The sequence below is a fragment of the Myotis davidii genome, unplaced genomic scaffold (genome assembly GCF_000327345.1).
Source record: "Myotis davidii unplaced genomic scaffold, ASM32734v1 scaffold134, whole genome shotgun sequence".
NCBI classification, from domain to species: domain Eukaryota; kingdom Metazoa; phylum Chordata; class Mammalia; order Chiroptera; family Vespertilionidae; genus Myotis; species Myotis davidii.
Window position 1 is genome coordinate 6,206,208 of NW_006288853.1, and position 24,232 is coordinate 6,230,439.

Here is a 24,232-nt window from a genome sequence, read left to right on the forward strand (position 1 = left end):
CCCCCCCCAGACCACCACAAATTCCTTCATTGTTTTTATCATGTCAACTTTACCCACAAATGTAAAAGAAGGACGAGTCTATTTGGTTTACTTTTTATCCAATCCCAGAGACTTGCTCCTCTGGTTTCTCCCACCTCCCTAATCTATCACCAATGGATTTCAATGTAACCCCCTTTCAGCTTGCCCCTAGATTCTGATGTGTAACGTAAGTGATAAAACTGCCATTTTCTAGAGCATTTTCTCAACCAGTTGAGATTCCGTTTCCTGGCAATTGTCAGTTTTGCTCAAATACACTCATTAAAAAAATTTTAACAAACAAAACAGAGTAGCTAAAGGAGCATTTCTGATCATGATTTTGCTAAGAAAAAGACAAACTAAGACAGTCACAGTCATGCTGGTTCTTGAATGAGGCTGCCCAACTCCCAACCATTCTGCCCCACTTACAGCCAAACTCTTGGCAGAGTGTCGACAATCTAGAGCGGCGATGAAAACTGGGGGACAATTCTGCCTCCCAAGGGGCATCTGGCAATGCCTGGAGACATTTCTGGTTGCCACAACTGAGGGGTTGGCTGCGACTGGCATCTAGTGGGTAGAGGCCAGGGATGCTTCTAAATCTCTACAACCTACAGGAGGGCGCCTCACAACAAAATCACCTGGCCCACTCAGCTGGCGTGGCTCAGCGGTTGAGAGTTGACCTATGAACCAGGAGGTCACGGTTCAATTCCCAGTCAGGGCACAGGCCTGGGTTGCGGCCGCGATCCCCAGTAGGGGGCCTCCCAGGTCTCTCTCTCTCTCTCTCTCTCTCTCTCTCTCTCTCTCTCTCTAAACAGAATGAGACTTTTGTTTTTATTACTCTAAAGGCTTCATTTTTAAATTTATTTAGCTTTCTGACTCTGTGCTTGTGCCTTCAACACTTTCACAACTATTTTCTGCTCCTCAGTAAGGAAAGCACGCGTGATCCTGTCACAGACACACTTAGCACACAGGGACCCACCAGAGGCCCTGCTGACACGCTTCTTCGTTTTAGACAAGCTCATTAGAACTTCAGGTCTCACAGCACGAACTCCGCGAAGTCGGCCTGGGCACACGCCACGTGGAGATGTCGGTGCTTTCCTAACCTTCTTGGTATCGAGGCCAACAATTCTATTGCCAGGGGTTCGGGACAGCCTAGTGTTGTTAAAGGCTGCATTGTAGGACAGCCTCCGACGGTATGCCAAACGCTGGGCCACGGAGAATGGCCGAAGTCACCATCCCCAGAAGAGGAAAAGGAAAGCGCTTGCGAGTTCCGCATCACTGATGTTTCTGTCTCTCTCCCCCTCTCCCTTCCCCTCTGAAAGCAATAAAAACATATAAAAAAAAATCTAGCCCCAAGGTTGAGGTTGCAGAAACATGGTTGAGAGAACGGAGCCCCCGCCAGCAGCACTACCAGGCACATGGAACAGGCTTGTAGGGGGTGCTGGGCTGGTGACCCGGACTTACAACTCCTTCCTTAAAATCTGACACTGGGGCTTCCACCAGAGCCAAAGGGGCTTATGAGGCTCCTGGGGGCTCAGGCCGCCCTACAGGACACAGCCCAAGAGGAGGCCAAAAAGGCTGTAAGGCTGCGCTGAAGAGGCGAGTCTCCACAGAAATGTATAATTAGAACAGAGCCCGGCTAGCAGGGAGAGCCTTCTGGCCAAAAATGGCAAAAGTGCGAAGTGTCCCAGCAGAGCCAGGCCAAGCCCACTGGTACAGTCATCCCCCCAAGCTCTCCCTCCTCCCCGCCAGCTCCCTGAGCTATCACCACCTCCTCCCGCCCCACGGCCTGGTCCTCCCCTGCTGGCACTGGAATTCATCTCCCCACTTGAGAATTCTTCCTGAGGCTGAAGCATCTGAAGTTGATCAGCAAACAATGGCCTCTCCTGAGTTGAGAATTTGTGAGGAAGCTGCGCTCCCGCCTCTCCAGAGGCAGCCGGAGCTGCCACATGTGCCAGATAAGCTACAGGCAGGATGATCAAAACCAGGTTGTACGGACATCACCCTCTGAGCAAACTAGGGACTGGGGGAGGAGCCGGGCGGGAAAGGCAGGCCAAACAAGCGCCCAGAGCTGTGGTGTGGGAGGAATCTGCTGTGTCACAGAAAGGAGCTGCCAGGGCTTCCACACAGGGCTTGGGGCTGTGAGGTGTGGCTGAGAATGGTCCTCGGTCCTCGGGCCTGAGGAGCCCATCGGGGCTGGCCAGGGTGGGCCAGGCTGAAGGCTGAAGTCTCGCAGAAAGGTTCCTGGCTGGATTACTAACCCTTTGGGACAGAAACCATGTTTCTCCATCTCTGGGTCACCCCCAGGATGCTTTGTACACAGTAGAAATTATCAAAGGAAAGAAAAGGGGCAGGGACAACCCTTGGGCATGCCTGCAAATACATGGGAGGGCAAAGGAAAGGTATTTGGGGTGATGGAGATGGAGGCTCATACGTGCTTTGGAAAAAATCCGGTCTGCAAGTGTTGAATTTTTAGCTTTTTGTATCACCCACAAAATGCACCCGAGTCCAGCTCTACAGAGTGTGTGTCCAGACAAGAGCTCTCTGATCTTCCCCAAAGACTCTTCAAGTAGACACAGTGCCTGGTCCCCTAAGATGGCTACGATTCACCCTTGAACGACAGGGTCCCCGTCTCACCTGGCATCAGCTTCACTGTAGTATTCTCTGGCCACGATGTCTTCAAACAGCTCTCCGCCAGTAACGCTGCAACCAACAGACAAAGAGGATCAGAGGAGGCAGGTTGGTCAACCAACCCTAGCACCCAACAGGTAGCGAGTCACACTGTAGAACAGCTTTTTTTTTTTTTTTTTTTTTTTTTTTAATAGATTTTATTGATTTTTCACAGAGAGGAAGGGAGAGAGATAGAGAGTTAGAAACTTCGATGAGAGAGAAACATCGACCAGCTGCCTCCTGCACATCTCCCACTGGGGATGTGCCCACAACCCAGGCACATGCCCTTGACCGGAATCGAACCTGGGACCTTTTAGTCCGCAGGCCGACGCTCTATCCACTGAGCCAAACCGGTTTCGGCAAGAACAGCTTTTAAAGAAGCCCTAACTCTGTATGTGCGTTTCATCCGAGAGCCCAGAACACACCCAACCCTTCGATGACATGGGGCTCTCCTCGGGGTACCATGGGCCTTCCCTTCCTCCTGCACATTTGCTTTCATAACCTACAGATATAGCTAATCCTCTGGCAAAGATGACTCTACCGGGATCGAGGAGAAAATAATTGACCTACTCAGAAAGGCATCGTTTTGAGACCAACATAAACACTAAGATGCAGTTGCCCAAAAAGAACAGACCTACTCCGTGAAGCTGAAGAATGATGAGACTAAGGACAGAGAACCCAACTCTGGAAATACCAAAGAGGCACTTCCGGAGGTGAAGAGCCGCTCTTAAGATATTAAACTACAACCAAGTGGAGGAGAGACCAATTAGAGCCCCGTTTACCACTAACAAAAGCTACCTACGAATTCTCAGAATTTCTCAGGTCATGCAAAGAGCTGTATTCTATTTCTCCACGAAGGACCACACACCGAGAAACAAGAAAAAAGCATCTGCACGAGACGAGCTGCTGAACAGAAATGCGACAGCAATGGCCGTTCTGGGGCTCGGAGCCCGGGAGACCCCGAGCGACCAGAGGGAGCTCAAAATCAAATTCTTCCCTTTGGGCAGGGCTGAGGCCTGGCTCAGGCCTTTCCCGAGCCTTCCTGGCGAACTAGCTGAAGGAAAGGCCCCGCATCCTCAGAAAGTGCACTTACAGGTCGAACACGAGGTAGTGAAACCCTTCTTCAGAAATGCTGTCGTGGAGGCGCACTGCAAGAGAGGAGACGGGACAGACATTAACAGAGGGAACCTGCAGATCCCATTCCTTCCTCCCCAGGAACCCCGCGCCGCTGCCCCTCCTGCCAGCCTCGCAGGGCTCTCTCCGGAAGGAGCGCCGCATGCCCAGTGCTCCCCCATCCAAGGTGATGCAGTCTCGGTGCAGAGACACCCAGGCCCCATGTTCAGCGCCCTGGTCACCACCTCAGACAAGCTTCGCAGCTAAGAAGACGCAACTAAGAAGACGGAGAAAAGCAGGGACCGTTGGAGGGGCTGGTCCGAGAGAAGCTGGGCCAGGGATAGGATGAGTGACAGCGTGATGCTCAGTGAGGGGCACCGGGCTTACCGAGGGGGGCAGGTGGTGCAGAGAATGGCAAGATGGGAGAGCCCAGAGCCCTTTCAGAGGAGTCAAGGGAGAAGTGGGAGAGGGAGAGCCCAGCAGGAAGGCATGTGGAGCGAAGATGATGATGGTGAGCATGGGAGGCAATCGCAAAGGCAACAAAAACCATTACATTAAGTGCTGATTATGCGCAGGCCTCCTGTAAGCCCTTGGCATACACCACTTATGCTACAGGCATTTACTGAGTGCCTACTATGTGCCAGACCCTGTGCTAGGGGGTTTAGGTTTAGGAAGGACAGCGTGCCTGCCTTCAAGGAACTTATTATTTCTGATGACCTCGGTAAGATGAGTATTACTCCTATTCTACAGATGAGGACACAGGAGGTTCAGGAACATGTAACAACACGAGGTCGGGGCTTGAGCCTGCAACCAAGGTATGTACCCTGGACTGGAATCGAACCTAGGACCCTTCAGTCCACAAGCTGATGCTCTATCCACTGAGCCAGACTGGCTAGGGCAGGAACATACAATATCTTGCCAAAGGCCAAAGATATGGTGGGTTAAGACGTGAATCCAGCTCTACCTGTCTCCTTAGACCCGTCTACACCACTGTTTCCTATAAGACAGGCGGAGTGGTCCACACACCCAGGGAACAAAATAATGGAGCCCGGGAGAGAGACCATTCACGTATGTACTTACAACAGCAACGACGGGTCTGGGCGGCCATTGCGTGGAGCCGACTATGGCAACCCACCAATTGCAAGAGAAGGCTGGTGAGCAGAGTCCCTTCCCACTCCCCGCCTCCAGAGCTCTTGGGCAGAAAACCAACCTAATGTCTGAGTTCTCTACAAGCTTCTGCCCACAGAGCCACCCTCTGGGTTAAATGCCAAGCTCCGAGCATCATTCTAAGGCAAACACAGCTCCATGCTTTGGCTGCCGGTCTGGCTGTTCCTGTCCCTTCCCTCACCTGAACTCTCTGGATGGGAAACCTCTGTTCCAAAGAGTTCCCTCTGCCTGACCTTCGCTCCAACCCTCGGCAGTGTCAGGAGCACCTCACAGAGCACTTCAGGAATGGCCCCACACCGAGCCAACCAGCGAAGTTCTCGGACCCAGAAAAACCACCTTTTCTCTTCCCCAAATGACAGCTTCCATTTCTGGTGTCAGAGCCGTTTATCAGGGCTGAGGTGCCTCCCTACATCCCCTCCCCACCGAAGCGGGACCAGCCAGAACCTAAAACCCAGGCACTAAGCCATCACTAGGGCGCCATGGCTCCCCTCGCCTGACACACCAGGGCTCGGGCCTGCCAGGTCTGAACCAGGGCCTAAGGACTGTTTACACTTCTTACTGCTTACCTTATTTGATCGGGTCTGGTTACTCAACCCCAAATTCCACCCCAAACTCAGTATTTCTGTGATTTGCCACTGGGACCAGAGGCAGCAGTACTTCCCAACCGTTCTCTCCGGTCCTTGGGCAAACAGGAGCCCGCCTCTCTAGCCCGCAGGTGACAGAAGGAAGGGGCGCAGCCAGGCGCGGGTGCCTCCCCGCCCCACTCACCCAGGCGCTCACGCGAGCCCCCAAGCCCTGGCGCCGCCTCCTCACTGCGCTCCTCTGGGCTCAGTCAGTGCTGCGTGCTGGGTCCTGCTGCAGCTGCTGCTCCCTCGCTTCCAAAAGGACTTTCCATTTAATTAGAAATTTGCTATTAAAAAGCATTAAAGTGTGTAATACAAATAATCCCCTGGAAATCAGCTGTCCCAGAAGCCAAAAACCAGCTTTGTTAGGGAGGTGACTAACCGCAGCTGGATGGCGAGCTCACAGGACAGCAGGCTCCGTGCTGACCACCGCGCCCGGGAGTCCTGCCGCCCAGCCAGCCGGCCCGGACCCTCCCCCCACCGCACCCCCAGCACAGCACAACACAGCAGGGCTGAGAGCAGGGCGGGCACCCGGGCCTATGCCCAGACAAGGAGTCACTGGCACCTGCCCTTCTCCGTGAGGCCACACACAGAGCCCAGGTGGGAGGAAGGAGAGGCCGCAGCGGAAGACTCCCCCTCCCAGGCCACCCGCCCAGAGAAGGGCTCCGGCGCGGGTGCCGGCAGGTGTGGAAGGCCCGTGTCTGAACGAGACTGCTATTGTTTTTGGTGTTTGGTTTCCATTTGTAAAGAAAATTAAAAGGGAAATGAGAACAAGGGGAGAAACGCGACTGCACCTCTCTAAGTGCCCACAGAGCGGATTCCTCCTAATGATCCAAATGATAATAACCGACACGTGAGCTGCTTTGATGCCTGGGCACTGTGCCACGTGCTTTACCCCGGGGTTTTATTGACCTCTCACACTAACTCTGGGGGACAGGAGCTTCTGCTCACCCCCATCCAACAGGAGAGGAAACTGAGGCTCCAAAGAAACCCCCTCCAGGTCATGCCAAGTGGCAGAACTGAGACTCGAAGCCAAAACCAACGGGCATCAGACCCTTGATATTGTCACCTTCTCCATCCTCTTAGGCACAGGAGCTCCAACCCGTCCCCACTAGCCCTGGCCGCTCTGATTCACTCATCAGCGTCCATTCGGCACCTTTTCTGAAGCAGGCGTGGCCGTCCATGCCACGGATCCAGCTGTGAAGACAAGAAACCTGGCCCTGCCACCTCGAGCTTCCGGGGGAGAGAGGAAGACAGCCTTTAAACCAGCACTTACCCCAGAATGGAACTGAGCACGATGGCGCGGAGGGCCATGAGGCAGAAGGAAAGTGCGTGCAATGAAATAACCCGACACCCCGCCCATCCACAGTGGCGAGAGGGCAGGAAGGCCCAGGAGGGCCAGACACGTAAACAGACAAGAAGAGCGGGGAAAGGACTGTAGTGTTCATGACACTTAGTGATAAGCCTAATTATTGCTCTTTACAAATGGTGGAAGGAAGAACAGGCCAAAAACCACTCAGATACTCTTACTTGATATGTTTCATATCTTCAAGGACTGACAAAGCCACAACCCAAATATTGCGGCTATTTCCAATTCTTTAAAAACCACCCAACTGCCCTGGCTTGTGTGTCCAGTGGTTGGAGTCGGCCCACACACCGAAGGGTCCCAGGTTCGATTCCCAGTGAAGGGCACGTGCCTGGGTTGTATGTTGAATCCCAGATCCCTGCCCCCCCCCGCCCCGCCCTGGGGCTGGGCTGTGTGTGGGAGGCAACCATTGGCTAAGTCTCTTTCACATCAATGTTTCTCTCCTTCCCTCCCAGCCTCTCTTCCACTCTCTCTAAAAATCAATGGAAACAATATTCTCAGGTGAGAATTAACAAAAAACAAATACAAAAAAGACACACCCAACAATATGCCATATTTTAACTAACAAACCGTGGTCAGAAAGTACTGGAAAAGTGTCACTTTTTTTTTTTAAATATATTTTATTGATTTTTTACACAGAAGAAGGGAGAGAGATAGAGAGTTAGAAACATCGATGAGAGAGAAACATCAATCAGCTGCCTCCTGCACATCTCCCACGGGAGATGTGCCCGCAACCCAGGTACATGCCCTTAACCGAAATCAAACCTGGTACCCCCCAGTCCACAGGCCGATGCTCCATCCTCCGAGCCAAACCGGTTTTGGCGAAAAGTGTCACTCTTAACGCCCACAGCAAGAAACACAGTCGGAAGGAGGTCATGTGGCTGGGGGCTCAGGGGGAGCCTGAGGCTGCCCCCAGGAGTGGTGGGTAGGGATTCAGAGCTGTTCAGTCACGATTCAACGTTTCCTTCATTTTCTTTGCTACTATTTTTGCTGCACTTACTGGTAGCTGCATGGGCCCTGCGCCCAAGGCAGCCGGGCTTAAATACCTTGCGAACCAAGTTGGGGCTGGAGTCTGGGAGAGATCACTCCTGGCAGTTAGAATGTGTTTTCATCCCCATTTATTTCCTAGGCCTCCTTTGCTCGCCGAACCCTCCCAACTCCACAAAGAGGCACGAATGACAACACGGAGGCACAGGCGGGCTGAAAAATGTGCCGAAAAACATCACAGCTACTAACCAGCAAATCCCCCATTCAAACCCGGACTTAACGCCAAAGCCACAGACCTTTGCGTTTCCATGGAGATGGTCCACAGACCGGCACCGTGAGCATCACCTGGAAACAAGGAAGCTCGGGGCCACCCCAGACCTCCTGAATCAGATCTGATTTTCACAGGATCCCTAGGAGACCCACGGGCACAAAGAAGTTTGAGAAGTGCTGCTCTAAACCACGGGGTTGGGCTGGGAGGGACACGGCTGGGGCCGCTCAGCACGAAGGAGGACGGAGTCTATTCATCAGAGGAATTTGGAGCAGGGAGCAGGCAGATCATAGGCGGAACACACTCCATTCAAACTAGCCGGTTAGCACTCCTGCGGTCTCCCCGTCTCAACTCCACACCCCCGGCCACTCTCCTGGGGCTGGTGTTGGTTCTGCAGTACACCTCATCACCAATAGGCTTAAAAAAAAAATAACAGACTATTTTTTAGAGCGATTGGGTTCACAGCAAAACCAAGCAGACCGCACACAGGGCTCCCACATACCCTCTGTCCCCACATATGCACAGCCTCCCCCACTCTCCACATCCCCCACCAGAGTGGCACATTCGTTATAACTGATGAACCTGCAATGACACGCCATGATCAGCCAGAGTCCATAGTCTACATTAGGGTTCCCTCTTCCAAGAGGCTTTTAACTCCTGGGACAGAACAGATGAAGTTGGGGCGGCCTCGCTCCCCGCACCAAGTCCCCTTCCGAGTCAGTTTGACCCTGAGCTCTGTGCTCTCAGCTGCCTCAACTCTGCACCACTCTCGGCTGGTCCACTTGTGTCCCTGCGGGATGGGGTTAAAGAGGCTGGAGCCAAAAGGGCCACAGCTCTGAAGGATGGAGCCGTGGAGAGACGAGAGGAATAGTGAACGAGGGGGACAAAACTGCCTCCTCTCCTGCCACAAGCCAGGTCAGAATCCATGGCAACCCCGGCCTCCTGGGCCCACAGCTCTGCCACATCTCCAGGAGGCCTAGTTCCCACCGGAAGCCGGACAGCCTGGCCAGCCAGCTCTCCCAGGACACAGTGCTGGCTCACCCTTTCTTCCCCCTGCCCTTGACCCCAGAATAGGGCCTCAGACCAACATCCCTCAGGACCTGGGAGCAGTCATGAAATGCAAGCACAGTTCTAGGCAACCAGCTGCTAACGGAGTGAGTATGGCTCGCCCGGCCTTTCCTGGGGCCTGCTGTCTCCCTACAGGCAGATGGAGAGGGTAGATGGTCTCTCCATCTGCCTTAATTCTGACTTGGGGGCAGGTGGTACATAGCTCATAGCTATCAAACCAAGTAGAGTCTAAAAGGTCAAAAAGTATACATCTAAATTTCTAGGAATACATTTTTTAAAAGGTTAGAATTTTTTTTCAACTAGAATCCCATTTTTTTAAAATTTATTTTATTTCAGAGAGGAAAGGATAGGGAGAAGTAGAAATATCAATGATGAGAATCATTGACTGCAATCAGGGCGTGTACCCTGCCCTGACCGGGGATCGAACTGTGACCTCCTGGCTCATAGGTTGATGCTCAACCACTGAGCCACACCAGCTGGGTTAGATTCCTCCGCGGTTGTTTCTCGGGTGTCTTCGCCCTGCCCCGAATATGTGGTCAACCACGCCTGTGCCGCGGTGCTGCAGGCCTGGCCCTGCCTCCTGCCTCATCTCCCCCTCCCCTTGTTCTCCTTCCTCCTGAGGGCGATTGGTCACTGTTCTACGAATTGGTCACTAGGAGCATCAGGAGAGGAAGTTGCTGTGCACAGACCCCGAGGCCCGGAATTAGAACACCAGAGTGCTCTGTGCTTGTGCGTGGCTTTAGTTACCCACGGGCCTTTTCTTCCTGTTCTAGAACTTCTAGGGCAGAGGTCACAAGCTCACAACGCCCACAGGCCCCACAGGTGGTGCCCCGGCAGATAACAGGGAGTGGCAAGGCCGGCGGCCAGTGGGCGAGGGGGCCACCACTGCCCAGCCCCCCAACTGACTCTGAGCACGCACAGAAGTGGGCTCAGCAGAACCCAGCCTCCTGATCTGAAAGACTAGGAAACAGAATTCTTCCAAGATGAAAAATCTCATGCTTAAATACTGACTGACAAATAATAAAACATGTTTTTAGACCACGGAGCCAGCCCAACCAAAACACGCCTGGGTCTGTGACTGCTGTTCCAGGGGTGTGTCTGCACCGTCTGTTCTCAGGTGTGAGCCTACCTTCGAGGTCGCCCAGGAGCCCCGGCCGCTCCCCGCCCAGGACCTGCCGGCTGAGAGGTGTTGGCTCGGTGCAGCACCCTGCGCCAGGCAGAGCGGAGCGCGGGCCATGCCAATCTGCTCGGGTGTAACCCAAGCTGCCGATTGTGATCTATAAAGCCCTGCACGGCCGGGGTTCTGGTTACCTCGGAGCAGCTCCTCTCCCCTTGGGCGGGAGGACGACCTCGGCTCTCCCACGCAATAGCTCACGTGAAGCACTCTGGCCCCAGATCTGGGGAGCCAGAGGCTGAGGAAGCATCACGCTTTGGCAGGTCGCCTCACGGGCCTGGCCAGGGCAGAGGGGAGCGGGTGGCCTCCGGGGCGCTGTGGGGGCCCTCGATATTTAGGCTGCGCCCGAGGAGCACGGAACACATGCTTTGTGTGATGACTCAGGGCTTTCGGGGAGAACCTGGGAGATGCTTCCCGCTCTGCCTCAAGCCAAGACTGGGGTTTCTGCTCCGACGCTGCAGCCGGCCCCGCTTCTGTCCTCCCTGCGAGAAGCGCCCGATCGGGGCCAAGGCTCTTGGCAGAGACTGTTTCAGCTGAACAATGTAAAACTGAGCCGGAGTGGGTTGTGGCAGGCAAACCTCCTCAGGCTTTAGAACAACCAACAATGTGCTCTTGTCCCCCCAGTCAGGGTGGGAGCAGGGAGAAGTCCTCTGCGTTTTTCTCCTTCCCCATCCAAGTGGCTCCTGCCACCCCTTCTCCAGACAAGCCAGGCGGGTGGGCAGCTCGCTTCCCTGGCTCTGGGGAACACAAACAGGAGCGCCATGGAAACCCCCAGAGCGCGCACGACACCGCCACAGGAACTCCTCCAAGTCCAGACACAAAATCCGGACCCGTTCCTGACGGCCGCGGAGGGCCCCGGTGAGGGACACCAGCCCGGAGCCTCACACACCGAGGACGTTGGGCCTCAGCCCCAAGTCAGAAGGAGGAGGGAAGAAGCGGGGTGTGAAGCCTGTTCTGACATCGCCCATCCCAGCCCCGAGATGGCACCGCAGGCATGAAGACACCCAGGCCTCAAAACTAGAACGCCCCAGAATTCTGAGCAAGACGCAGCTGCTTTCCCGCTTGGGAAAAACAAGACACCGGGCAGGCCAAGGCCCAGGGTCCGAAGTAGTTCCATATACAAAAGGCAGCGAGCCTCCGTTCTCCAGCCCCTGCTACAAAACGCCCCCAAAATACAGTACTCGTCTACAAGTGCACTTACCGATGTTTGGATGTTTCAAAAGTCGGCATATCCGGGCCTCACGTTCTAGTTTCTGGTGATCTAAAAGCAGAGGAGAAAAACCAAAAACCATCAACCACACGTTCTATTTGTAGCCCCCTGGCTATTCATACTCGTTCAATTCTTAGGCACCAACTATGCACTTTTACACTTTGCTGAATTAATGCAGCAAGTCACAGCAATCCCGGAGACAGGCATTATGACCACCTGCTCCAGGTGAGGAAATGGCTTAGGAAAGCACCGCCCACTGGAGAGTGATTTGAATCCAGGTTTTCAACTAAGCTCTGGGACTCCTTCCACTACTGCAGGGCTTTCATCAGGCGGGGGTGTCCAAAACCTCTTTCTTGTTAGAGATACTACTAATACCTAAGTTTTATTGAGCACCTACTATCTGACCAGGCACTGTGCTAGGAGCTGCATGTATTTCCTACTTTAGTCTTCAAAGCAACCCTAAAGCATAATGGTGCTGACAACGAAGGTGATGATGATTTGAAAAAATTAAGAGGCAACATTTATTGAGAGCTCACGTCTACACCAGGCAGATATAGCTTTTTTATTTTTAATCTTCACCCAAGGATAAGTTTTTATTGATTTTTTACAGAGAGAAGGGAGGAAGGGGAGAGAGAGAGAAACATCAATGTGAGAAACCTTGATCGATGGCCTCCCACACGTGTCCCGACTGGGGATCAAACCTATACAACTCAGGCATGTGTCCTGACCAGAAATCGAACCTGCAACCTTTCCATACATGGGATGATGCTCTAACCAACTAAGCCACACTGGCCAGAGCTGGCAGATACATCTTCTTAAAAATATATATATTTTTATTGATTTCAGAGAGGAAGGGAGAGGGAGAGATAGATCGATTGGCTGTCTCCTGCACACACCCTACTAGGGATCAAGCCTGCAACCTGGGCATGTGCCCTGATCAGGAATCGAACCTGGGACCTCTTGGTCCATGGGATGACACTCAATCCCCTGAGCCACACCAGCCAGGCTCTTTTGATTGATTGATTGATTGATTTTCGAGAGAGATCGAGGAAAGAGAAACATTTACCTGTTGTTCTGCTTATCTATGCTTTCATTGGTTGCTTCTTGACTGTACCCTGACTGGGGATCGAACCCACAACCTTGGTGTATCAGGATGACACTCTAACCAACTGAGCTATCCAGCTAGGGCAAAGGGGTAGGACCTTTCTGAGTGGTGCTTTCTGGGGAGTTCCTACCACAACAGGGGCTTAATAAGTGTTTATCAGTAACATCAACTCTAGTAGTAATCACTATTATTTGCTAAGCATTTACCATACGCCAGGCAGAGGCATGGACTATCTCATTTTATCTTTACAAAAACCCTGTGAGGCAGGGGACCTGATTAGCTCCATGACACTACAGATGAGGAAACTGAAGCTTAAACAGTTAAAGTAACTCCCCAAGGTCACAGGGGCAGTGGGTCTGAGCCCTCTTTCTCCATCGCTATGCTATGGCGACAGGATAAAGAAAAGTGAGGGCATCAAGTAAAAACTCCAGGCTTTGGGGAACACAGTCCAGGTCACCCCAACATCTCTTGGGCCAGGCAGACGCCTTCACGTCACACCTGTCAAGCGACTGCTGCCTCCCTTGCCAGGGGCTTCCACCCATCCACCTCTATTAAACAGCAAAGAGCCCCTGTAAGGCCTCCCGGACCCTTACTACCCTCCTACTGGTGAGGGGCTACGGTGATGAAACTGAAGCCCAGAGAAGTTAAATAACTCACCTGAGGTCCTATAGCCCAGGAGACAATGTATTCTGAGATAAGGTAGGGATTTTAGACTAGAAGGAATTCATATGTATTGTTTCACCAACCACCCCCAGCTTTGTGCAAAATGTTCCCTGTAACGACAGCTCTGCTCTGTGGAAGGAGGAGGTAGGGACAGGCAGAGATTAGTTCCTGCTGCCCAGCTAATCCATCCCAGCTGCCCAAAGATCTGGGTCAGGCCTTCCTTCCCATCCTCGGGTTCGGCATGAACACTGACCAGGCTGTAGCCAGGAGAACCCCAGGTAACCCCCTGCTCCCACATCGCCCGGATCCCTCCGTCCCGGGGACCCTCAGAAGGTGAGGTCGTCAAGGAAACAGCGATTAGCCCTGCCTGGTGCAGGGGTGCTTGTTTCTTCCAGATCTGGCTGGGAGAATGTCAGAGCTAACCCACCTTCCTCCTGCACCCCTGGACCTGGGTTTGGAGGTCCCAAGCCAGCCGGCCCCAAAGCTGCAGACCTACCAGCTCTCTTTCTGACCACTCACCTGACCACCCTCCAACCCCCAACCCCTGGGCTTGGTTGCCTGGGCAGGTGCAGAAGAGCATCTTACTATGCGGAGGTGGCAGCTGAGGGGAGGCCCGGAAGATTAATGTTTATCTCCTCCCTTAAGTCTCTTACTGGCTAACGGTTACAGTCCCACAACAGCAACAGCACTAAAAATAAGGACGCTCTGGCTTGCTCATGACCCAGAGTGGGCAGAGCAGCGAGGCAGATTCCTGCGCCCAGCTCCTCGAAGGAGCTGCCCAGGGTCCAGAGGGCCCCTCTTAGTCACTTGGTTTGTCCCGAACGCCAAGGAGCCAGGCCCACCCCCCCCCCATTCTGGGGGAAGCCTGTGTCTTCTCTCAACCCTGGGCTGAGCCTTGGTCCTTGCTCTGATCCTTGGCCATGGAATCCTGCCACTAACTCATCAGGTTCGGAGTCCAACAGCCCCAGATCGCGTCCCAGCGGTGCCATGCCAGGCGAGTTACTGACCCACCTGAGCCCCATTCATTCATTCAAAAAATATGCACGGAGGCCTGCTCTGTGACAGGCGCTGTTCTAGATGTTGGGGATACGGCCGTGAACAAAACAGACGAAAACCTGTGCCCTCATAGAGCTGATACTCGAGTGGGGCTGGGTCGGAGGGAGGGACAGACAAGAAGTGGATGGCACGGCCGACGTTGTGGCAAGTGCTATGTAGAAAAATAAAAGCGGGAAGGGGAGAATGAGAGGGCAGCCAGGGAAAGCTTCAGCAAGGAGGCGGCATTTGATGAGGACCAAAGGAGTGAGAGCACATTATTTTGTGCTAAAATGGAGGTGACAGCCCTGGCCAGTTTGGCTCAGTGGATAGAGCATCGGCCTGCAGACTGGAAGGGTCCCGGGTTTGATTCCCGTCAAGGGCACGTACCTTGGTTGCAGGCTTCATCCTGGCCCTGGAGGCAACCAATCGATGTGTCTCACATCAATACTTTTCTCTCTGTGTCTCTCCCCGTCCCTTCCACTCTCTAAAAAAATCAATGGAAAAATATCCTCAGGTGAGGACTAAAAACAGTAATAACAGCAACAACAAAAATAATAAAATGGAGGAGATGCCTGGCCAGTGTGGCTCAGTGGTTGAGCATCGACCTCGACTTAAGAACCAAGAGATCACGGTTCCATTCCCGGTCAAGGCACATGTCCAGGTTGCAGGCTTGATCCCCAGTGGAGGGTGTGTAGGAAGCAGCTGATCAATGATTCTCTCTCATCATTGATGTTTCTCTCTCTCTCTCTCTCTCCCCTTCTCCCTTCCTCTCTGAAATCAATAAAAGTATATTACAAAAATAAAAGTAAAATAAAACAGAGGTGAATTAAATGAGGTCACTGAGTAAGTGCTCGGCACGTGCTGGGCACACACAGAGAGCCTCCCTCCCAAGGTGATAAGATAGGAAGGCCCCTCGGACAGGGCTTGGTGGCCACGGCTAGGACCAGAGACACTGAGAGAGTGACTCTCCCTTAGGCACCAGGCACACAGCACACCACCTGAGCCCTCTGATAGGCTCCAGCAGCCGTCCTGGGGGAGGGGTGTTCCCCCACCCCTCGCTGGGGTCCACAGCCGGCAGATGAAGGTTAGCAACAGGGCCCTTCAGAGCCCAGAGCCCAGGCAGCGCCGCTGCCTGCGGATCCCTCCTCTCCCGCGGCTCCAGCCTCGCTGGCTGTGGCGCCCTGCCATCCAGCTCTGCTCAATGAGCCGCGGTTTCTGCCTACCACACTCTCCCCGGCCTCCTCCCACCACGCGCAGCCGGCCAGCACCCCGGCCTCTCCAGCTCTTGTCTCCTGTCCCCTTTCCACACACTTTCTGTCCTGTAATCCCTTCCAGGGCTGGGCCACGTCTGGGGGAAAGCAGCAGCAGGGTTCGTTAACAAGTATGGTGGGAAAAGCATCCTTTCCCAACGGCAAAGGCCGTCCCAGCTACACACAGCATCCCCAACCTCAAAAGGGACGAGGCCCCTGCACTGTCCTGGTCCACGGGGGTCAGTCCAGGCTCTGGCTCAACTGCCCCAGGTGGTCACACACCAGCTGCTCTGGTCACAAAAGCAGCCTTCCTCCATGAGACACACCTCCTTCCAGTGACCGCTGACCTCGCTGCTCCTAGGGGACGGCCTCGACCTTCCCAGGCTGACCTTCCCGCCCACCTTTCCACCAGGCTGGTCCCCGCCCCCTCCCCACGGCCCAGCCCCCCCTTCCTGTTTGACAACAGCCACTTCCCGCTTTTGCACAGGGCCACTTCCTGCCCGCCTGTGTGCTACTGCCATGGAGAGGCCCACCCCTGCCGGCCTTCAGCCCAGTTCCAACCACAACCCTCTGCAAGGTTTTCCCCCCTCAAGAGCAGAGGTGGCAACAGGAGCAGAAAGCAGAAGCAGCTGTTATCAGGGACCAGCTCCAGGCCCCGCCCAGCCGCACACCTAGGGCGGAGGGTCCCTGCCGGCCTGGCCTCTCCTGCCTTCTGCCCGAGCACTTCAAGGCTTGGTCCAGGGCTCCACAGAGGCAGGCGCCCTTCACAAAAAGGGCAGCAAAGCGTGATCAGGTGTGCCAAGGGGGGCCGAAAAGAGAGAGCAGGCAGTGAGGAGGCAGTCTGCAGCAAAAGGGAGTGCGGAGCCCGAGCACCATCTCTCCCCGCGGACCCCCGGGAGAGAAGCCCACTCCACGTGCACGTTCCTTCCCCCACAGGACCAGGGGCCAGGGAGGGCTGGCCACCGCTTCTCCAGCCCTGCAGGGACCTGCCCGCTGATGTAGCGACATTTCTCTAAAACCACAAATGCCAGCACAAGTTTCAAATAAGGCTCTGCTGCCACCGAGACACACAACCTCCTGTCAGTGGGAAAGGACCCAGAGCCCTCGCCCCGACTATGAGGACCCTCCTCGGTCCAATCTCAATGACACCCTTGACTTTTCAAAGGGTATTTCAAAGGGTTGTGCCTGTGGCCCTCACAAGACCGGGAGCAGCTTTCTAAAAGCCCCGTCAATTCCAGATGCTCGTCAATTCCAGATGCTCGATTTGGGGGTTGGCTCCCCTTCTTCCTAGCCCCCTAGCACCTACTCTGAGAAGCAGAAACAAGGGCAGTGTAGGGATTTGGTGCCACAATCCCCACTCTCCAGCTACTTATAAACAGCCCCTGGCCTTGGGCACTGACCGGAGGGAATCCCACACCACAATCCCATTGACCGCACCCTGACACTGCCACGCCGCACCCCTTCCTCTTTGGATCTCACTATAAAGGTGCAAAGTCTCCGATTAAAAGCGAAGTCCGGCCACCATGTAAGAGCAGGGGGCATGGCTTCTATTTCCTTCACACCCACACACCCGGGAACTGGCTGAGGGCTGTGAATACAAGAGGGCAGGCCTGGCATGTGCCACGTGAGCACCACGTGAGCACCACGTGAGCACCAGGCTCTGTCCTCTAAGCTGGCTCGGTCCTCCCTTCTCGTCAGTCCGAACTGGAGCAGTTTTAAACCGCGACACAAAGACCCGAGCCCCACTTTGCTTTAACTAAGGAGCAAAGGAAAGAGGTGCCAACAAGTGTCCCGCAGCAAAGGTCTCCCAAACCAGCTTGGACGGAGAAAATCCCCACGGGGTCACCAGCAAGCCCCAAGAAGGCAAGGTTCTGCCTCTGGACACTCTGGACACTCTCAAGGGCCAGAACAGGGTCAGCCGCCGAGTTCTCCATGCCCCCAGCAAGGCTCTGGGTGCCGGCAGCCTTTGCCCACTGTTTTGGTGACATTTCCTTCATGGTAACCAGCCCCAAGTAAAACATCCCAGGAAGCAGCCCCTAAAAATAGCTCCTCCCAGGGCAGCAGCAAGCAGGGGGGGAGGGGAAAGGGAGGAGAAAAGAGGGGAGCAGATGGGAAGCTGCTGGGGCCCAGGAAGTAGAGATGGTGCTGGGGGGAGCGGCTGGAACTCCCCCCACCATAGAGGGGTCTGTACCCAGACACGTGGGTACAACCAAAAGCAAGGCCTCAGCCAGCAGAAAGGAGAGATTTGCTCCCCTGGGCTCGGAGCTCCGGGCCTAGCTGGCGAGGTGTGGAAGTGACATATCAGGACTCATCACGGAACAAAATGCCCAGATACTGTGTTTTAAAGGGAGGAGCCGCGGGTAAGTGAAGACCACAACACCTGAGAATGCTGGGGTCCGAACACTGGCAAAACCACTGGCGTACCTAACGGCTCACAGCAAACACCACGTCCGTGCCTCGGTTTCCCCACTGGCCCAGGGAGGGGCAGAGCTGTCTGTCCATGGGAAGATGATGAAGGCCCTCCGCTGAGAGGCACTCAAGAGGTGCAAAGTGCCCATCTCCTCCTGTCACCACGCTTTTGGCACCCATGGGGTCAGGCCCTGCTGGCCTGCCAGGGCTGCCCAGAGAGCAGTAAATACAGAGATGGGGGCAGAGCCCGTCACACCCACTCCTCTCCTTGCCCGTCTCCAGCCTCAGCAGAGAACGGGGTCAGCCGCTCGCTTCTAGGGTTTCAGCACAGCCTCGAAGCTTGGGCACAGCTTCTGACGAGGGACCAGAACAAGCAGCTGGAAGAAAGCAGGGGCCTTGCCTACGGGACGGGACCCCCTTCCAACTTCCAGCCCCACCCCGTGATGCCGGCGCCCAAAGTCACTCTGGGAAGGTGGATGGGAGGGCAGGTGGCAGGCCAGTGCTGCATGAGCTAAGTCACACAGCTCACAGCATGGCGGTACGAAACTGGCCCGGCAGAAGCCTTGGCACAGAGAAGGGACCTCCAGGCTGCCTCTTAATCCACTCGGGAGGAAGAGTTAGGGGAGCTCAGTCACTTATATACAGGCTGTCCATTTCTCTGTCAAAAAAAAAAGGGGGGGCCTGTTTTCTCCTTAGGAGGAAAGCATGGTTTTGCGTAAAACCTCCTTAAATGCTTCCGCCAGTTCCCGAGCCCCAGCATTCCAGTGCTGCCTAGATTTCTCTTCCTTCTCCCCCGCCCATTGCTGCTTCACCCTCCCCTCACTTCACCCAGATCCTTAACAGGAAAGTCTCACTTGGAGATACCACAGGGGACACAAATGTCATGGGGGCTACTCAGGCCAACACTGAGGGGGTGGGGACTCTCAGCTGGCACCACCCGGGGGGATCCTATTTCAGTCCCCAGGGCCAGCTGGACCCAGAAAGGGACAGCCTTTGCCCTTCTGGTGGCCAACATACCACAGCCCCAGGCACTCAGCTTGCCACAGCCTTGAACACGGACCGACACCCCAATCTGGGAGCTCAGAAGGAGGCCCCAAATCACAGAGCAGCCCTCGTGCACAGATGGCCACAGGCCGGCAGAGACGCCACCTGGAGAAGGCTGGGTTAACATGTGTCTGGTAAATCGCAGGAAGCATGGCAAGAGCAATTGTCACTGCTGTCACTGATTTCAGATGGCATGTCTCAGAGCACGGCTCAGGGGCCACCTGCATGTGGATTCTAGAACCCCACCCCAGACGCCCAGAAGCAGAACCTCTGTGGCCGGAGCCAGGCACCTGCGTCCTCACCAGCACTCAAGGTGGTCCTTACAGACTCTAAAACTGGAAACCGCTGCTCTGAGACGTTCCCACACTGCCCTAGAAGGCCGTTCATGACAGGGAATCCTACGCTACCCTGTCTTCCTACCTCTCCGACCTGCGTTATGTCCCGAGCACAGGTCTTTGCTCTCATCCGTCCTCTCCCAACAGCTCCGTCAGGCCTACAGGCTGGCTCCATGGAGCAAAAAGGGGGAAGCGGGCCAACACCAGGGTATAAGGGTTCCAGCAACTTGGCTATGAGGTTCCAGAGCCAAAGCCAAAAGGCAGCCATGATGGGCCATGTAGTCCTTTTATAATTGATTCATTCAGCACACAGATGCTCTGTGTGTCTCGGGCACTTGGCAAGGCCCTGCCCACACAATAGTAAAGAAACAGATATGGTCCCTCCCGTTACCTCCCAGGTCTCTAGGAAGAGGAAAGCTTTTGGTTTACATTTAGCTTCAATAGAAATTACTTCTCATAGGATACACAGACTAAAGAGAAACATTTGTTAATCCTCATCGGAGGATATTAGAGTGGAAGGAAAGGGGGGGGCGGGGAGAAACATCAATGTGAGAGAAACGGATCGATTGGTTGCCTCCTGTATGCACCCTAACAAGGGCCAGGGATCGAGCCTGCAACTGAGGTACGTGCCCTTGACTAGAATTGAACCTGGGACCCTTCAGTCCATGGGCCGACATTCTATCCACTGAGCCAGACTACAAACATACATACATACATACATACATACATACAGCAAGTGTTATAACAGATTTCAAATATTTGCTCATAGTAGCTTCTCATAGTAAGGCCAAGTATCCATCATAGTAAAAGCAATTGGAATGAAGATAAATGGTCCAAATACAGAGGTTTCTTAGATGCTAATTGTTCCAAGAATAAATCCTAACCTATGTAGAAGAAAGGAAGGACCATTTGCCCTTCAACTGTAGCAATATGGGGCAATGTTTTGGATGTAAGCAAGAGAGCAGGATATAAAATGTTATGCACCATGAGGTGAAAATCTATATGCATATGAATAAAGATAAGGGAATATGAAGATTTAAAAATAAAAAAAGACATAAGGGCTCAGGCTCCTGGGGGTGGGGGGTGCTCTTAAATCTTAAAATAACGACTTATCATTGCCATCACCTGGCCCACTAGCTCCTGCATCCAAGCCTATTTTAAATGCCTCCTTCAGCCCAGCAGAGAGCTCAGCTTGGAACCATGGGTTCCCTTAAGAGCCCCAAATCCACACCGACTGCTGTCCCAAAGCAAACGGAGTGACGTTATGTGACTTTCAGAGACTTTACGTAGCCAGGGCCACAAGGACAGCGTACAATGTACAGCCACAGGAACTCCCTACCTTGCAACCCAGCCACCAACATGGGCCTGAGGCCACAATGACAAGAAACAACAGGGCAAAAGCAGGATTCCATCCAGATCCACCCACCGGAAGACCAGGTGATCTCTCCCCGTGCCTCCTGGGCCACCTCATCATGAATGCCAAGGAGAAGCAGCTCGATACCCGCTCTCTTTCCTTTCGGTTTGCAGCACAGAGAATCGCAAACAAGAAAGAGAACAGGCAGGGAGCTCCGCAAACACCGCAAACCCCTTCAGACCCTTCCAGTGACCCTGGTGGACCCACCACATTCCCCAACACAGAAATCCAACACCTGCGGAGCTCTAGACAGACAGACAGCGACGAATGAAACCCAGCCCCAGCTACTGCACCTTTATAAAATATACAGCGTAAACTGAGAGGCTGCGGGAAGCCACGGCCTTCACTCCCTAACCCCGTGGGCACCAGCCTCGTGGGCCCCCGGCCCAACCCTCTCCAGGAGCTCACATCCCTGACGCCCACACCTACAGCACAGCCCCTGGCTTGCTCCCTCCATCTCCAAGACAACACCCTCCCACTCTCCCACCTCCAGACAGGGCTGGCACTTACATATTCCTGACCCTCGTGCTGGCATCTGTGCCCATCAGCCAGGAGTAGGCCTCTGTCCCAAAGTCAACCTGGCACACAAGCCATACAACAGAGCCCCAGACTTGGCATAACCATCTCAAGAGAGGGGGAGTTGCTGTCTGAAGCATATGATCTTACACAAGAATTTCCTTCTTGAGGGGAAAAAAAAAAAATCAAAGAGAAATCAAACCTCACCCAGTTTGGGCAGGGAGAGAACGATTATCAGTTGGGAAAGACAGGGCAAGGTTGAGAGGAGGTGAGGATGGGAAAGAGGCATGATTACACAGGTCAGAGAAGTTCAGGTGGGTAGGGAGAGAGTAGAAAATGACAGCCCAAGGCAGGCAGCTCTACAAAGTCACCTCACCAGCTATGCCCACACCCCAGAGTTGGGCGCCCAGTCATCTCTCCGTCCCTCACCCCTGGGTCAGAGGATACTGGTGAGGTGAGGAAAAGCAAAGCATGACATGATTAACTGGAGACACCAGACTACACCATTGCAACGCCGTGTGGACACGGGAAGGTACGCACTCTCGGGCTGTCATCTCTGCCCGCACCCTGCATCCCTGGCCAGAGGATGTCTGCCAACGAGCACAGCCCACCGCGCTGTACCCTCCCCTCCCTGCACCCCAGGGAAGGAGTGCATCTGACTGCCCACATATCTCTATGGTAACCATTGCCTCCAATTCAAGGTACCCAGAGAGAAAGAAAACAAACAAATAAGTCAACTTTATAGCCAACGTAGAGGAGCAGCAAGAGATGGGGGCTGGGAGAAAGCAAGTCGAGCTCTCGTCTGTGGGGATGGAGAGGGGCCCTCCCAGCCAGGAGGTAGATACCCTGCTAACTAGGTCCCAGGACAACTGTCAACACGACAGAAGCCCACTGTCCCTCTCTGGAATTTTATAGTTTCTCCACTGCTTGGGGACATCTCTTACCCTAGAGATGCCTGGGTCATTACTAGCTGTAGCCTCAGTCTTCCCCTGTCTACCCCCAGGCATCTGTCCTGGCTCCTAATGTATTTAAGGCATCCTACTGCCCAGCCCTAAATTCCCTGCTCTGAATCTCATAAAATGTGTCCCCCGCTGCTGCACCCGGCAGCCCTCGATGACCCAACCCATCCACATACCTCTGTACTCACCAGACCTGTTCACAGAGCACTTCACACACGGCTGGGTCTATACCTATCAGATGAGGTGAGTTTGGCAAGCACCCAAGACAAGGTTCAGGGAGTGTAGGTGCGAGGTGTGAAAGCCAGGGCCTGACCCTCCCGGCTTCAGGTGCGGTCAGGTGCTCAGGAGGACCTCACAAGTCAGGCTCTAAGGCCTGGCCCCTCCTCACCCTCAGACCCCGAGGAGATGCGGCTCCCACCCAGACCAGGCCATTGAGAATTCCAGACCATGAGGCATCACTCTCCACCCAGGACAGACTGCATCTGCTGCTGCACCACCAACTTTGTAATTTGATCAAAAAAGCAATCAAGTTCATCTGGCAGGATTTGTTCCCAGAAGCCCTCGCCAGTAGCTGCCTCCTCTGATGTTTACAGATTCCCTTCCCTTGGGAGTCTGTTCTGCCGCCTGGTGGGCAGGGGGAGGCTGATCTGTCAGAGCTGTTCACTTGCTGCATTTCCATCCTAAGTCACCACGGGGGCACAGGGCCTGGGATAGACCCGGAGTGGCTACCATTGCCCCAAACACACACACTCCAAACGCCCTCAATTGAGAGCTCACTGTTCCATGGTTCCATGCCGCCCGACATTCCCAATGTCCCCCGTCTCTTTAAAACCAAGCTCCTTGAGCCTCAGGGACTGCACCTCCCTGCAGCTACCTACATCTCTTACCCCCGCTTCACTCTTCCACCTGAGCACTTCAGGTTTCCCGTGCAACTCCTTGCCGGCCTTCGCCGTCCATCCACCCTGAAATCCCAACTCTCCTCCAAGTGCTGAAATGCACAACCCCAACTCCTAGAGCATCCTCGGAAGAAGCCCTAACCCCTGGAGACACCCCAGGGAGAGGCCCAGCCGGGCAACACTCACCCCGGGCAGACAACTTCTTGGTATTGATGATTTTTGCTGCATACTCCTGCGTGGAGGTTTTCTTCACACACCTGCGGACCACAGAGAAAGCACCCCTGGAGGGAGAAGGGGGAAAGAGCTGGGACACGGAGCACGTAGAGTCACACAGACATGCTTCAGGTCTGAGGACAGGGACGCACCCATCCACCTTTCCTCAAAACCACATACACACACCAGCCCAGTGACCATCACTACCCAACATGGGCCAGGAGATGTGGCCACTGCATGACACTGAACAGAGGTGTGGGGGACCACCCCACTCCCACCCCCACGACCAGTCACTGGGCCAAGCCCCAGCCCCAGGCTGCACATCAGGAGCTGGTGGGCATGCTTCACACACACACCTGCTGCATCACAAGACAGCCCTGCAGTCCGGCCAAGAGAACCGGGGCAGAGAACAGAGACCCTGCCCTGCTCTCACCAGGAAGAGCTGCAGGAAGGGGAAGGAGAGATTAGAAAGAGGGTGAAACCCCCTGAGAGAGAAATCTCCCTCAACCATCGGGAAAGGTGCAAAAGTGAGGCTCAGATCTGCCCCCACCGCCTGCAGCCCACTGCATCCCGGCTCCACTGCCGGCCCGGGGAGAGGGAATGCCGTCGTGGGTCTCATCCATAGCCCCCCTGCCCCTTCCCCGTGATCTCTGCCTCGAGTCTCCCCCTCCCAAAAGGGAGCTCGCACTCTCCAGCTCTGGAAACGTCTAGGGGGGCGGGCAGGGCGGGGGC

The 24,232-nt window shown here is 54.4% G+C and overlaps 1 protein-coding gene and 1 pseudogene across 1 annotated transcript in view; both read right to left on the reverse strand.

Moving 5' to 3' along the window:
- CAMK2G (calcium/calmodulin-dependent protein kinase II gamma) overlaps positions 1 to 24,123 on the reverse strand; it is a 76,263-nt gene extending 52,140 nt beyond the window's left edge. Inside the window, exons 1-5 of the mRNA XM_006761031.1 lie at positions 24,065 to 24,123; positions 23,474 to 23,568; positions 11,653 to 11,712; positions 3,779 to 3,833; positions 2,653 to 2,718 (exon numbers count right to left, since the gene is read on the reverse strand). Of these exons, the coding sequence (XP_006761094.1) occupies positions 2,653 to 2,718; positions 3,779 to 3,833; positions 11,653 to 11,712; positions 23,474 to 23,568; positions 24,065 to 24,123 (335 nt within the window). The remainder of the gene's footprint in view (positions 1 to 2,652; positions 2,719 to 3,778; positions 3,834 to 11,652; positions 11,713 to 23,473; positions 23,569 to 24,064) is intronic.
- Positions 850 to 1,244, reverse strand: LOC107182670 (annotated as a pseudogene).
- Positions 24,124 to 24,232: the final 109 nt, after the last annotated feature.